At 40.2% G+C, this 14,423-nt stretch overlaps 1 protein-coding gene across 1 annotated transcript in view; it reads left to right on the top strand.

The window, feature by feature from the left end:
• LOC140494188 (NF-kappa-B inhibitor delta-like) overlaps positions 1-3,434 on the top strand; it is a 131,028-nt gene extending 127,594 nt beyond the window's left edge. The window contains exon 12 of the mRNA XM_072593305.1: positions 34-3,434. Coding sequence (XP_072449406.1) covers positions 34-99 — 66 coding nt within the window. The 3' untranslated portion in view covers positions 100-3,434. The remainder of the gene's footprint in view (positions 1-33) is intronic.
• The last annotated feature ends 10,989 nt before the right edge of the window (positions 3,435-14,423 follow it).

Here is a 14,423-nt window from a genome sequence, read left to right as displayed (position 1 = left end):
GAACTTATTGTAAACATCTTTATGACTCTACAGATCAGGTACCTCTTGAAGAAAGGGAGAATTGGAACAGGATCAAACCCCCGAAATGCTGCATCCTAGAAATGTAGTCCCCAATCTGGACTATTCCCGCTATCTTCACTCCTGCGGAATGAATGTGTACCTTATATTAGGAATGTTTTAATGTGCATTCATATGTAAGACTTCAAGGTGTAGCTGCCACTGTACTTTAATACATCGCAGTATCAATTCAACAAATTACTGGAACAATCTTTACCTTTTTCGCACTCAACAAGCATAAGGGCAAATTTGTTTCCATTAAAAACATCTGTTTTTAACATAGAATTCTATGAAACTCATAACTCTGATTCAATTCGGAGAAAGATTTGTATAGTCCCTTCATAATGTAAGCATGCCGTAAAACCCCTTAAAGCCAAGGAAATAGCCTTCATTGAGTTGATGGATTGGGAATAACACAGCTCAATGATAAATTGTATAAACAAATCATTTTTATCCTTTAAGTAAAAGCAGTTTTTTTGAACTCAATGTAAACCTGACTAGTCAGTTTGATCATTGAAAATTCATTGTACTGTTTGTGATTGGCAAAAGGAATCATAGAATCCTTACAGCGTGAACAGGCCATTCAGCCCAACAAAACCACACTGACCCTCCAAAAAGTAACCCACACAGACCCCTTCCCCTACTATTACATATTTACCCCTGATGAATGAACCTAACCTACATATCCCTGAACTCTATGGGTAATTTAGCATGGCCAATTCACCTAACCTGCACATCTTTGGACTGTGGGAGGAAACCGGACCACCCGGAGGAAACCCACGCAGACAGAGGGAGAACGTGCAAATTCCACACAGACAGTTGCCGAGGCTGGAATTGAACCTGGGTCCCTGCTGCTGTGAGGCAGTAGTGCTGATCACTGAGCCATTGTGCTAGCCGTAATGGTGAGTCAAGGAAAACCTTTCCAAGTAGTGCATGGTTAGAGTCTGGAATGCCCTGGCTGCAAGTGTGGTGCGGCTTAACTCAATCATGAGTTTCTGAAAGGAATTGGATAATCACCTGAAGGGAAAATAATTTGCATGGCTACAGGTAAAAGTGAGGAAGTGAGACTAGCTAGATTGCTCTTGTAGAGACCTGGTAAAACCATGTACGGCTGAACAGACATCTTCTGTAATTATTCTATAATAGATTCTTGATTACTTCTAATTTTCAAATAACTAAGGTTTCAGGGAACTTTAATGCTTTGGTTAAGGAAATCCACTGAATAGCAAGCTGTCCTTGAAGAATGTTCCATTAATATTGTTGAATAGTTTGAATGTGTGCTTGCCAAGAAATGTATTGCAATTCTTCGTCTGCACATGTTCAGTAGCAATTTATAGCACTTTCATCAATGGCAATAGTGTTCCAGATCCTGTATATCCAAATGTGTTACCCAGACAACTAGATACTTTGCAACAATTACAAGGATTGCAGTCATAAAATACGTTTGGCAGTTGTGAATACATTCCTACTGCAATTTTGTTTTGGGTCTTTTATTGTTCCAATTAAAGGAAATTTAAAGAGATATTGTTAAAATGATTGATAGAGAAAACTCAAATAAACTATTTTTCTGTCAGTAATGCCATTATAGCTTCTACCACACATCAACAAGATTTATCAGTGGCAGAGACTGTACTAACATGGTGGGATATTTTCCAAGATTTGAAATTGCTATAGAGTACAGTAGAATTCAAGCCACAAAAACACTGAAAGGATTCACATTGCTCTTATTCTACAAAATTATATCCAACATATTTTGTATTTTGAATTAAAATAGCTGGTTCATACAAAAACAAGATTATTTTATTGCCATCTACCTTTTACTCAGGTCTTAATCATTTTACATTATGCTACATTATTGTTATTATTTATACACCATCCTATATTGACTTCAGCTTAGGACATCGCTTGTAAGAAACTATATGGTACCAAGGCAATGTCTGTAGGAATTTGTTGCTCAAAGAAGCAATCCCTGTCTACACCCAAATCTGTGATTTTCAGTTAGAAGCAGGATGTTTCTTCATCATTTCTATGAAATGAACTGTTGATTGCCAAGCAATCTGAATTACTTACATATTTGTATCTTTGTGTAAATCAGATGTAATTACACTGTATCAGTGTGGCTGGGCTTTTTCACTTGACAGCTTTTGGCTTTATGATAGTATGCATTATGACTTGAAAAGCACGCAAGTGTCATGACAAAATATTTGATGTGCTTTCTTATTCTGCAATGATAAGCAATACACCTTTTGAACTGCATGCAATAATATCACTTGATCATTTACGGGTCAAATTAATCACAATCAAATACCCTAATGCATCACAGGACAGAAGCTGGAAGGCATTCCCTTACATCAAACTCATGTTTCTTTCTACACCATCACTTGCTCCACAAATGTATACGTGATGGACTTGTGCTTAATTTCAATTAAGTTGAAACAGCCAGAACCTATTCCATGGTTACCCTTCCAATAGGTTGAAGAATGAAAATGGAAAGGCCTATGTTCCATTTTTCCAAAATAGTTAGACAGTTATAAATAAGATACAACTACTTTAAAACAATTATTCTGACTAGGGTTTGCAGTTATTGCTATAATCTTCAACCAAGTGATATAAGTTCTTGTGTTCAGATAACTTTAGCTAGACTCAACTGAGTTCCTGATGGTACGAGAGCAAAATTAGCCCCAATTGGGCACTAATTAACTCACCCTAAGGATCAAGATTTACTATATTCACTATTTGGTGTTTTCAGCAGTAGTTCACAATTTCACTACAAATATCAAGCAAATAATGTCATTCAGGGTCTCTTGTGGCACAATGGTGATACTTCCCAAGTCTGGGGCAGAGGGTTCAGGTTTAAACCCTAGCTGCCACAGAGATATGTCATAACATGTCCAAAGATATGAGGATTAAAAACCATCCTCCGAAGCAACCTTAGCCAGACAAATATGCCAGTGTGTCCTGTGCATAATAATTGATGTGAATCTAATGGTAGCACACAGTCAAATAGTGTAGACAAGATGAAGCTTCTTTCTATTTTAAATCCTTGCTATCCTTGGGAAGGCTGGACGCTAACATCTGACCCAGAATTAAACCTGTGTTTATTATTCAGTAACAACAATCATCATTATTACAGCCATAAGATTCACCATTAACTCTGAAGCTTTTGCCATTTAAAGAAAAAATGTCTCTTTACTCTGCTCCTCATCTAGGATTGAGCCAACTTTTGCATCCACCCCTTACTACTTAGGTTTGGAAGAATATTTTTAACATAATGTTACAAATTAAATGTGGCACTGTTGTTCTGATGTTTTACAATGCTTTCTGTATTTATTTTTGTTTCCAGTTTGGAATTATTTGTTACAAATAGCTTTGTAATTTGTGAGGGCAATGGAAAATAATTAAAAATTGATCATATTCTTTTTTTTAAGAATATAATTTTATTGTGAATGCACAATGTCACATTTTGCTGGTTTAACTGGCTTTCCTATGTGTATGCATATTAAAAATAGTCATAATAAATCTTAGCATACAAAGAATTTTGCATTTACTGACTCATGCTGTTAAATTTACACTTGCGCTTTTACTTGATTTTAAATTGTATTATAACCGAGCCCAAATATAATGCCAGTGAAGTTGAACATAAGTCCAATGTCAATGCTATTTCGAAAAGAAATTGTATTCTCCTGTAACTTTGTCCTTCTATAATGTGTAACAACTGCAGCCTAGAAAGTAGACTATACAGCAAAGTCTACTTTGAACCAGTCTTGGTCAACTATGAAGGAAATATATGAATATTACCTGGTGATGAATCACAATCTGATTCCTCCTTGTCTGAGTAATCTATGGTTTGAGGAATGTGTACAAAGGGAACATTCAAAGGCTAGTGTCATTAAAGCCATGTCTCACATCACTAATGCCCAAAGTCTGAGTTGTGCGGAATTTATGATCTCATACATAATATCAAGAACTAAAGAGTCTTTGGTCCTCGCGATGAAGTCATCATTCTGTTGATGTCATACTCTTCCTCGTTCTGCTCAGAGGCTGTGGTTTGGGGGTGGAGACATGGTTCTGTGACCATTGTCTTAGTTACTTGGCATAGTCAATGCAAACACTGTCCCCGGCTGAGATAATATAAGAATATTCCTCAAAGATAGAAAAAATCTTCTTTTGAGAATCCTTATCCTTCTCTGTAAATATCTTCCCTCTCAGTACCAAAACTGTTCCATTTTCTCATTGTTTACTTAAGGGGTAAAAGAGGGGGAGGTGTGGCATTGCTTGTCAAAGATAGTATTACAGCGGTGGAAAGGACAATGGATGAAGACTCGCCATCTGAGGTAGTTTGGGCTGAGGTTAGGAATAGGAAAGGTGAGGTCATCCTGTTAGGAGTTTTCTACAGGCCTCCTAATAGTCCTAGAGACGTAGAAGAAAGGATTGCGAGGATGATTCAGGAGAAGAGTGAAAGTAATAGGTGGTTGTTATGGGGGACTTTAACTTTCCTGATATTGACTGGGAAAGCTATAGCTCAAGTTCGTTAGATGGGTCGGTGTTTGTCCAATGTGTGCAGGAGGGTTTCCTGACACAATATGTAGACAGGCCAACAAGAGGTGAGGCCATACTGGATTTGGTTCTGGGTAATGAACCAGGCCAGATGTTAGAATTGGAGGTAGGTGAGCACTTTGGGGACAGTGACCACAATTCAGTGACTTTTACTCTAGTGATGGAGAGGGATAAGTATGCATTGCAGGGCAAGAGTTATAGCTGGGGGCAGGGAAATTATGATGCGGTGAGGCACAACTTAGGATGCGTGCCTTGGAAAAGTAGGCTTCAAGGCAAGGGCGCAATTGATATGTGGAGCTTGTTCAAGGAGCAACTATTGAGTGTCCTTGATAAGTATGTACCTGTCAGGCAGGGAGGAAAGGGTCATGTGAGGGAGCTGTGGTTTAATAAGGAATTGGAATCCCTTGTTAAAGGGAAGAGAGCGGCCTATGTAAAGATGAGGCGTGAAGGTTCAATTGGGGTGATTGAGAGTTATAAGGTAGCCAGGAAGGATCTGAAGAGAGAGCTAAGAGCAGCAAGGAGGGGACATGAAAAGTCCTTAGTTGGTAGGATTAGGGAAAACCCAAAGGCTTTCTATAGGTATGTCAGGAATAAAAGAATGACCAGGGTAGGAATAGGTCCAGTCAAGGATAGTAGTGGGAAGTTGCGTGTGGAGGCTGAAGAGATTTCGTCAGTATTCACTCAGGAACAGGACATTGTTGCCGATGTGAATACTGAGTCACAATTAATTAGAATGGACGGCTTTGAGGTATGTAGGGAAGAGGTGTTGGAAATTCTGGAAAGGGTGAAAATAGATAAGTTCCCTGGGCCTGATGGCATTTATCCTAGGATTCTCTGGGAAGCAAGGGAGGAGATTGCAGAGCCATTGGCCTTGATTTTGATTTTTATGTCCTCGTTGTCTACAGGAATAGTGCCAGAAGACTGGAGGCTAGCAAATGTGGTTCCCTTGTTCAAGAAGGGGAGTAGGGCTAACCCTAGTAACTATAGGCCAGTGAGCCTCACTTCTGTTGTGGGCAAAGTCTTAGAGAGAATTGTAAGGGATAGGATTTATGGATAGGAATAATGTGATCAAGGATAGTCAGCATGGTTTTGTGAAGAGCAGATCGTGCCTCACAAACCTTATTGAATTCTTTGAGGAGGTCACTAAGGAGGTGGACGGGGGTAAAGCGGTAGATGTGGTGTATATGGATTTTAGTAAGGCATTTGATAAGGTTCCCCATGGTAGGCTACTGCAGAAAATATGGAGGTATGGCATTGAGGGTGAGTTGGAGGTTTGGATTAGGAATTGGATGGCTGGAAGAAGACAGAGGGTAGTAGTTGATGGTAAAGGTTCATCTTGGAGTGCAGTTACTCGCGGTGTTCTACAAGGATCTGTTTTGGGACCATTGCTGTTTGTCATTTTTATAAATGACCTGGAGGAGGGGCTAGAAGGTTGGGTGAGCAAGTTTGTGGATGATACGAAAGTCGGTGGAGTTGTTGACAGTGAGGAAGGATGTGGCAGGTTACAGCGGGATGTAGATAAGCTGCAGAGCTGGGCAGAAAGGTGGCAAATGGAGTTCAAAGTGGGTAAGTGTGAGGTGATTCACTTTGGTATGAGTAACAAAAAGATGGGGTACTGGGCTAATGGTCGGATAATTGGTAGTGTGAATGAGCAGAGAGATCTTGGTGTCCATGTACACAGATCTCTGAAAGTTGCCACCCAGGTAAATAGTGCGGTGAAGAAGGCATACGGCGTACTGGCTTTTATTGGTAGAGGAATTGAGTTCCGGAGTCCTGAGGTTATGTTGCAGTTGTATAAGACTCTGGTGCGGCCGTATCTGGAGTATTGTGTGCAGTTTTGGTTGCCATACTATAGGAAGGATGTGGAGGCACTGGAACGGGTGCAGAAGAGGTTTACCAGGATGTTGCCTGGTATGGTAGGAAGATGGTATGAGGAAAGGCTGAGGCACTTGGGGCTGTTTTCATTGGAGAAAAGAAGGTTTAGGGGTGACTTGATAGAGGTGTACATGATGTTTGGGGATTTAGATAGGGTTGACCATGAGAACCTTTTTCCACGTATGGGGTCAGCTATTATGAGGGGGCATAGCTTTAAATTAAGGGGTGGTAGGTATAGGACAGATGTTAGGGGTAGATTCTTTACTCAGCGGGTTGTGAGTTCATGGAATGCCCTGCCAGTAGCAGTGGTGGACTCTCCCTCTTTATGGGCATTTAAACGGGCATTGGATAGGCATATGGAGGATAGTGGGCTAGTGTAGGTTAGGTGGGCTTGGATCGGCGCAACATCGAGGGCCAAAGGGCCTGTACTGTGCTGTATTTTTCTATGTTTCTATGTTCTATGTTTTGCATTCCAAGGGAACTATGGCTATAGCACCTAAGCCCCCCACAGTAAGTTCTCTACTCAGGACCTTTCAAATCCATAAATGATCCCTTCAGACTGAACAAACTTCTGCCAGCTCTAACACATTACTTCCACGAAGTCTGCTGCAATAAGAGAAAGTTAAAAATCACACAACACTAGGTTATAGTCTAACAGGTTTAATTGGAAGCACACTAGCTTTCGGAGCATTGCTCTTTCATCAGGTGGTAGTGGCCACTACCACCTGATGAAAGAGCAATGCTCCGAAAGCTAGTGTGCTTCCAATTAAACCTGTTGGACTATAACTTGGTGTTGTGTGATTTTTCACTTTGTACACCCCAGTCCAACACCAGCATCTCCAAATCACAATAAGAGAAGATCACCTTACCTGAAAGTGGAATGGGGATGTCTTTTAAAAAATATTGTGAAGGAGAGGTCCCTTGACCAGTTAAGCAGATATTTAAGTGATGGCATTAATAGAACTTGAAAGTACAGTGGATTCCTCAATCTAACACTTTATGCATTGGATGGCCCTACTATAACCATAAGAAGCAGATTCCCAACTTCCATATTTTCCATACACTGGCATCCCCCCACCATCAGAGCTAAAAAGTTTAATTTTGCAGCCTTAATCTTTCAACTTTGTTTCTCATACTTTATTGAAAAATCACTTGCATCTTGATACTCCGCAAACTGCAGAGTTTCAGTTTAATTGTTGAACTGAAATTTTCTCCCTTTTCCAAATTCTGAAAAAAGTCAGGAAAATTTGGATTTTCCTCAGATTGTTTAAATTGTTTGGAATTGACTAAGAATGTTCAATTCCTTGACCAGATCGAAGATAATTTCAGAGGTGATTGCCTCATGCTTTGAGTACCATTTATTTCACTCCTGCATTATGATTAGCTTAATGAATCTGATTGTTACAGTATGGGAGAGAGCAACAGAATACCTACATAGAGTAACAATAACAAAACAGTGACCGAGAGTATCTCTGGGTTTATGCAAGAGCTAACCAACAAATAGGGTGAGAAAGGTATGGTGTTTTCACACTTGTTTGCATTGTGCATTTGAATGATTAGGACTTCCTTTTAACTGTAAAGTTGAACCCAGTTTCTGTGTTTATGCTATGTGCTGTTGATGCAACCACAAAAAAAAGATTCATCACTGTTGCCACAATACACAGCAAGCGCTCAGCCAGCAGCAACAATTCCTGTGCAGTTGTATTGATAAATAGCCCACCATTGTCGCCTGTCATGAAACACCCTGATTACTCTGGGTTTCTACAGCTTTCTGACATGTTGCAGCACAAGGCCAGATGAACCATCAAGCAGTGTATAGAATAATATTTCAAAATACAGTAATAACACTAAGGATTAGGTTTAGGGTTATCACAGGTCAAGATTCCTTCAAGATTTTGACCTGGTTTAAGAATTCTCTACTCTTGTTACTTAAGGTACATGAAGAGTGATCACTTCTGGTATTTCTGGGAGAGCAGATTAAAAACAACTTGAGATTTCAATGGTCACATAGTGGACTCCTCATCTTAAAAGTTGGGATGATCATGCCTCATTTCAACAAATTTTTACTCTATTCAGGGGCTCCAACTCAATATACCTGTGATCAGCTCCCCCCACCTTCTCCAAGCGTGATATGGCTGCTTCCAATGGACTGTAAGAGAACACTCCTGGCTGTTACATGGGCACTCTTTGTTTGCTGTTTCAATGAACATTTTCAGCAGTCACATCCCAAAATATAGCTGGACCAAGCCTCATTACCTTCAGCAGATAAAGCACTCAAAAGGGCACTTGGTCATTTCTCTTATTCCTAGTCAGCTATGACTCAGTTAGAGGCCATTTGGCCCACTGGATCTATGTTGGCTATCTGTAGAACAGTTCAATCAGTTCCATTTCCCCACAATACCCCTGTAATTCTATAAATTTATTTCCCTCAATTATTCAATTGTCTTTTTTACACTTTGTTGCTTCCACCACCCTCCTGGTCAGCAAATTCCTAGTTATTATTATCACTGACTGTGTAAAGAGTCCTATTTCACATACTCTCAAACATTTCCAAAGTCTTTTGCCCCAAAACCTTATATCTGCATCTCTAATATTTGTAAATGGAAATGGTGTTTCCATGCCTACACTATCTGAACCTGTCATAATCACCTACACATCCACCAATCTTCCCTCAATATCCTTTTTTCCCAACTTCTCCAACGTAATCTTGAAGTTAATATCCTTAATCTCTGGTAAATCTCCTCTGCATCTTCAAGGACCCTTACATCATTCCTAAAAGTGCACTGACCAAAACTGGATACAATACTGTGGATGTGGCCTGCCAGAAATTACATGGATAATGCTGATGCCCCTTCAATCCCAATGTGCAACAATAACTCTTACTTCATCCCTCCTTGTTTGAACAATTATTGCAATAAAGCAGTCTCTCAAATGTCTAACAGGAAAACTCCTTTCATCTCTACTGTCACCATCATTACTAAACCATAAGTGTTGCATTTCGCCAACACGAAATTAACTTTTAAAACTGCATAGCTTGATGCCATGGTTTAATTTAAGGAAATCCGATCTGTCTGTCAAATGGATGTAGGTTTTGGTGTTCCAGGTAGCGAGACTATGGGGGGGCTCCTGGTTTGTGAATTTTGAGTAATCCTTAGAAGCATGGTATGTTGGATCCGTCTGGTTTCATTTTTTGGAAGTCCGTCTTATTTATTTGTCCAGATTTCTAAAGTTTTTTTGAGTAGTGCTGTGATTTGGTTCTCTAGTTGTGGGGTCAGGTCTATTGCCACTTGTTGGTAAGTGTTGGTATCTGTAAGTAGTGCGTTTGCTTTTTCAATGTAGTCTCTTCAACTTAGAATGACTGTCAAACGTCCGTTGTCTGCTGGTAGGATAACAATGTTTTTATCTTTTTTAGTCTTTCCAGTGCTTTCCTTTATTGTGTATTGAGTGTATTTCCTTCCCTTTTTTCTGCTTAATGTTGGTTTGTTGGGTTTCTTCTGTAAGTTGGTTGTCTTTTAGTGTTGTTTCTAATGCTGCTAAGAAATATTTCTTGTCCACATCCTGGTAGTTGTAATTTAATCCTCTTACTAAGATAGCTTTTTCAGTGTCTGTTAAGGGTTGGTCAGATAAGCTTTTTTATCCATGCTTCTGTGTTGCCATTGTTGTTACTTTGTGTAAGTTTGTCTAGTTTCTTCTACAGGCCTAGTTTATTCCATTTTTCTGTGTTTGTCACTGTCTAATATCTATGGCTTGTTGTACTGTGTCTGTCCGTTCATGGTCTGTTGCATGACTGAAAAAAGATTTTTGATGCAAAATTTCCCGGTTGTATTTACGGAGTCTGTTGTGGGCATCATTAATCATTTCTCTCAGCATTCTGCAGCCGTTTTGCTCTGCTATTCTAATGGCTAGGGGGATGTTAAGGGGAGGTTTGTATGAAGACATTTAGGTAGTACCTGCTTCCTTAGGCATTCGTGCAGAAAGTACAGCTGTTTGTGGGTGGCACTCTGTTGGATGGCATTCGTTTCCCATTTTCGGGCCAGTTTTAGCATATTGCGCCCATAGATTTTAGCGGGTTTTGTGAAGATTTGTAGCTCAGGTTGAGGTTTTTGAGGTAAACCTACATCCAAAACCTCAATCTGAGCTACAAATCTTCTCAAAACTTGTCTGTCAAATCAACTGTGTCCATCCGGTTCTCTTGTTTCTAATGGGAACTGTCTACAATGTTCCATTGATTGGTTTGATGCTACATCTATGTCCTGAGCCAAAAGGAGTTACTTGCTCAGAGGATGGTATCTTATCATGTGAATAAAAACCTAAAGAACCACAGATGCTGTAAATCAGAAACAAAAACAGAAGTTGCTGGAAAAGTTCAGCAGATTTGGCTGCATCTGTGAAGAGAATTCAGAGTTAATGTTTTGGGTCAGTTCTGAGGAAGTGCCCCAATGGACCTGAAATGTTAACTCTGACTTGTCTTCACAGATACAGCCAGATCTTTTCTAGCAACTTCTGTTTTTTGTTTTTGTTTGTAACATTTGAGTGTGGCTCATAAAAAATCTCAAAGGAGGTCTCAAACACTTTTGAGCATGAACAAGGAATGGACAGATTCCAGCTGTAATCTCCTTTTGCTGCAAGAAAGGCCTGGTCCTGGCTGCCTTCAACTTCCATGCTCCCAAGATCATATGTAGTTTAAAATGTAGAGACATTTCTCACAGCTACTATACCACTTGAACGTGCAGATCAAGGGGTTTGAAGGCTCCAAGGCTGGAAAGATTGTGAGAAAGGTATGTGTCAGAAATCAGACTTTGAACACACTTCTCTTTAAGCTTTGCTCACAGAGAAGGCTGCAGTGCAATCAAAGGCTTGTTTTGCAGCAGTATTCATAAGAGAGAACCTAAGGATGGCAAAAAACAAATTTCACCGGATTTGAGAGGGTCTGAGAGGCAGATGACACTGGAAATATAGCATTATCCAAGGCTAACAATTACGTGTAGTTACAGTCAACACATGCAGATTGCAGACTTTTCTGTACTTGTAGACTGCATATTGCAAAACAATGGCAAATGTATTACACAATGATGACAATGGTTGAGACTGCTCAAAAAGCAATTGTCTTGGCAAAATAGAACCATAGAGATTGGAAATAAAACAATGCTGAATAAACTCAGCAAATTTGGCAGCATCTGCGGATAGGGAAACAGTGAACAGTGAGTCCTATGAGTCTATAAAATTGCAGCTTGTTACCTCCTCTCAAATGAAGTGTTGCTTCTGGTTGGCTCCTTTGAAGCCTGGGTCTTCATGCACTGGCTTGTTCTTGTGAACATAGGTAGGGGGAAATACTGAGAGAAATTCTGCTTTAATTATATTTGCAAACAGCATTGTGAAAGATGGAATTTTTCATGAAATCTTAGTGATATGAAAGTTGATAAAGAGGAATGGGAAGATAAGGGAATTTTTAATTAATCCAGAGGGCTTGTGTGGCAAAGCAGTCGTATCCCTACCTCTGGGTCAGAAAATCCAGGTTCAAGTCCTTACTTACCCCAGATGTGTATCATAACATATCTGAACAGGGTGATGAAAAATAATTGCAATTAACCAAGCCTTAGAACAGATTCATTTGCATCATCAGCTCCTGTCTCCATATTTATGTTTCAACTCTGAAGTAATTTGAATGACCTTTCTTCAAACCCCTCATCTTCAGGCAATTCCCCCTTCTCCAGAAGAAATTTTGATTAGATTTTGAGCGCAGCATTGGCAATGCAAGCCCCACTTGCAGATCAATGCAAACAATCTTGCAGAGAGGTGAATAGATGTTACAGGCACTGTTAAGAGTCAATGCTCAATCCCTTGGTAGTATTTTGCAGGAGTCAGGCAGATTATCAAGGAACTTATCTTAAACAGTGACTCTAGTTAACAGTTAACATGACTCTATTTTAATGAGGGAAGTATAATAGTTTGGAACAGTTAAAATTAAGTAATTGTCAGGAGGTTCATGAGCACCTTGATATTTTAACATGGCATATTTACTTTATTATTCTCATAAGAGCATTGTCTTTTCTCTCCCCATCCACAATCCACACATCCTCTGTTCGTTGCTGCATGTATTGATAGTTTTCCCTTTTCTTGTATGTCTTGAGCAGTTTTCAGGTTAGGGAAACTAAAACACCTTTGTTTCCCCGCCTGCTTTAACTGCCAGAAAGCATGTGGCAGGTGAGGGAGACAAAGCAAAATAATCTACTTAACCTCATCTTCACAAACTATTTATCACAGACGCATTCATTCATGACAATATCATTAGGATTGACCACCAATGTCCTTCAGACAACCAATTATCATTGCCACAATAAGGATATTCTTTCAGCATATTACTTTTCTACAGTCAAAGACATTCGGCCTCGGATCTTCGGGTGAACATTTTCCAAGGCAGACTTCAGGATGTGCAACAACAGAGAGTCACCGAGCAGAGGCTGATAGCCAAGTTCGATACTCATAAGGACAGCCTCAACTGGGATCTTGGGTTCATGTCACATTACAGATGACCCCACCACTCACACGCACACACACGCGCATAGGCCCGCTGTCATATACACAGACACACAAACACACACACACAGACACACAGACACATCCGCTGTCATCACACTCGTGCGCATGCTCTCTCAAGCATGCACGGACACTCTCATATGCGTGTGCACACACACACACTCTCTCTCTCCCTCACATACACAAACACGCTCTCATCTTCTCTCCCACACAAACGCTTTCCCTTTCCCTCTCTCCCTCACACACACACACACATAGATAAGTCTATGGGGTGAATTTTTATTTACAGATTTGTATTTGCAGATACATGCTATTTTGTTCAAAAAGCACGCAACCTGTAGGCAGTCAGTCTATGTGATATTTTATAAATTCCTACTTTGGAAATAAAACCAGTCTGACTGCAGGTTGGGACACAGACAGACTCTAACCTCACACCTTTAATGCATTGTCTGAGCTGATGGACCAATGGGCTGAGAAGTGGCAGATGTAGTTTAATTTAGATAAATGTGAGGTGCTGCATTTTGGGAAAGCAAATTTTAGCAGGACTTATACACTTAATGGTAAGGTCCTCGGGAGTGTTGCTGAACAAAAGAACCTTGGAGTGCAGGTTCACAGATCCTTGAAAGTGGAGCTGCAGGTAGACAGGATAGTGAAGAAGGCGTTTGGCATGCTTTCCTTTATTGATCAAAGTATTGAGTAAAGGAGTTGGGAGATCATGTTGCGGCTGTAGAGGACATTGGTTAGGCCACTGTTGAAATATTGCATGCAATTCTGGTCTCCTTCCTATCAGAAAGATGTGAAACATCAGAATTCAGAGTTCAGAAAAGATTTACAAAGATGTTGCCAGGGTTGGAGGATTTGAGATATAGGGAGAGGTTGAATATGCATCGGAGGCTGAGGGATGACCTCTTAGAGGTTTTACAAAATTATGAGGGACATGCATAGGATAAATAGACAAAGTCTATTCCCTGGGGTGAGGGAGTCCAGAACTAGAGGTCATAAGTTTAGGGTGAGAGGGGAAATATATAAAAGAGACCTAAGGGGCAATGTTTTCATGCAGAGGGTGGTACGTGTATGGAATGAGCTGCCAGAGGAAGTGGTGGAGGCTGGTACAATTACAGCATTTAAAAGGCATCTGGATGAGTATATGAATAGGAAGAGTTTAGCGGGATATGGGTCACGTGCTGGCAGGTGAGACTAGATTGGGTTGGGATATCTGGTCAGTATGGACGAGTTGGACTGAAGGGTCTGTTTCCGTGCTTTAAGTCTCTATGACTCTATAACGCTACAACTCGATGACTCTCTGGCAGTGACTTGAAAGAAATTCTGGAATTTACATATTAATCAATCGAACCCTGCAACCCCATTCTCAGTGATGAAAGACTTAACAGCCATCT

The sequence above is a fragment of the Chiloscyllium punctatum genome, chromosome 23, assembly GCF_047496795.1.
Source record: "Chiloscyllium punctatum isolate Juve2018m chromosome 23, sChiPun1.3, whole genome shotgun sequence".
Taxonomy (NCBI): Eukaryota; Metazoa; Chordata; class Chondrichthyes; order Orectolobiformes; family Hemiscylliidae; genus Chiloscyllium; species Chiloscyllium punctatum.
Note: the sequence above shows the minus strand (reverse complement) of the source record. Positions and strands in the feature narration are given on the sequence as shown.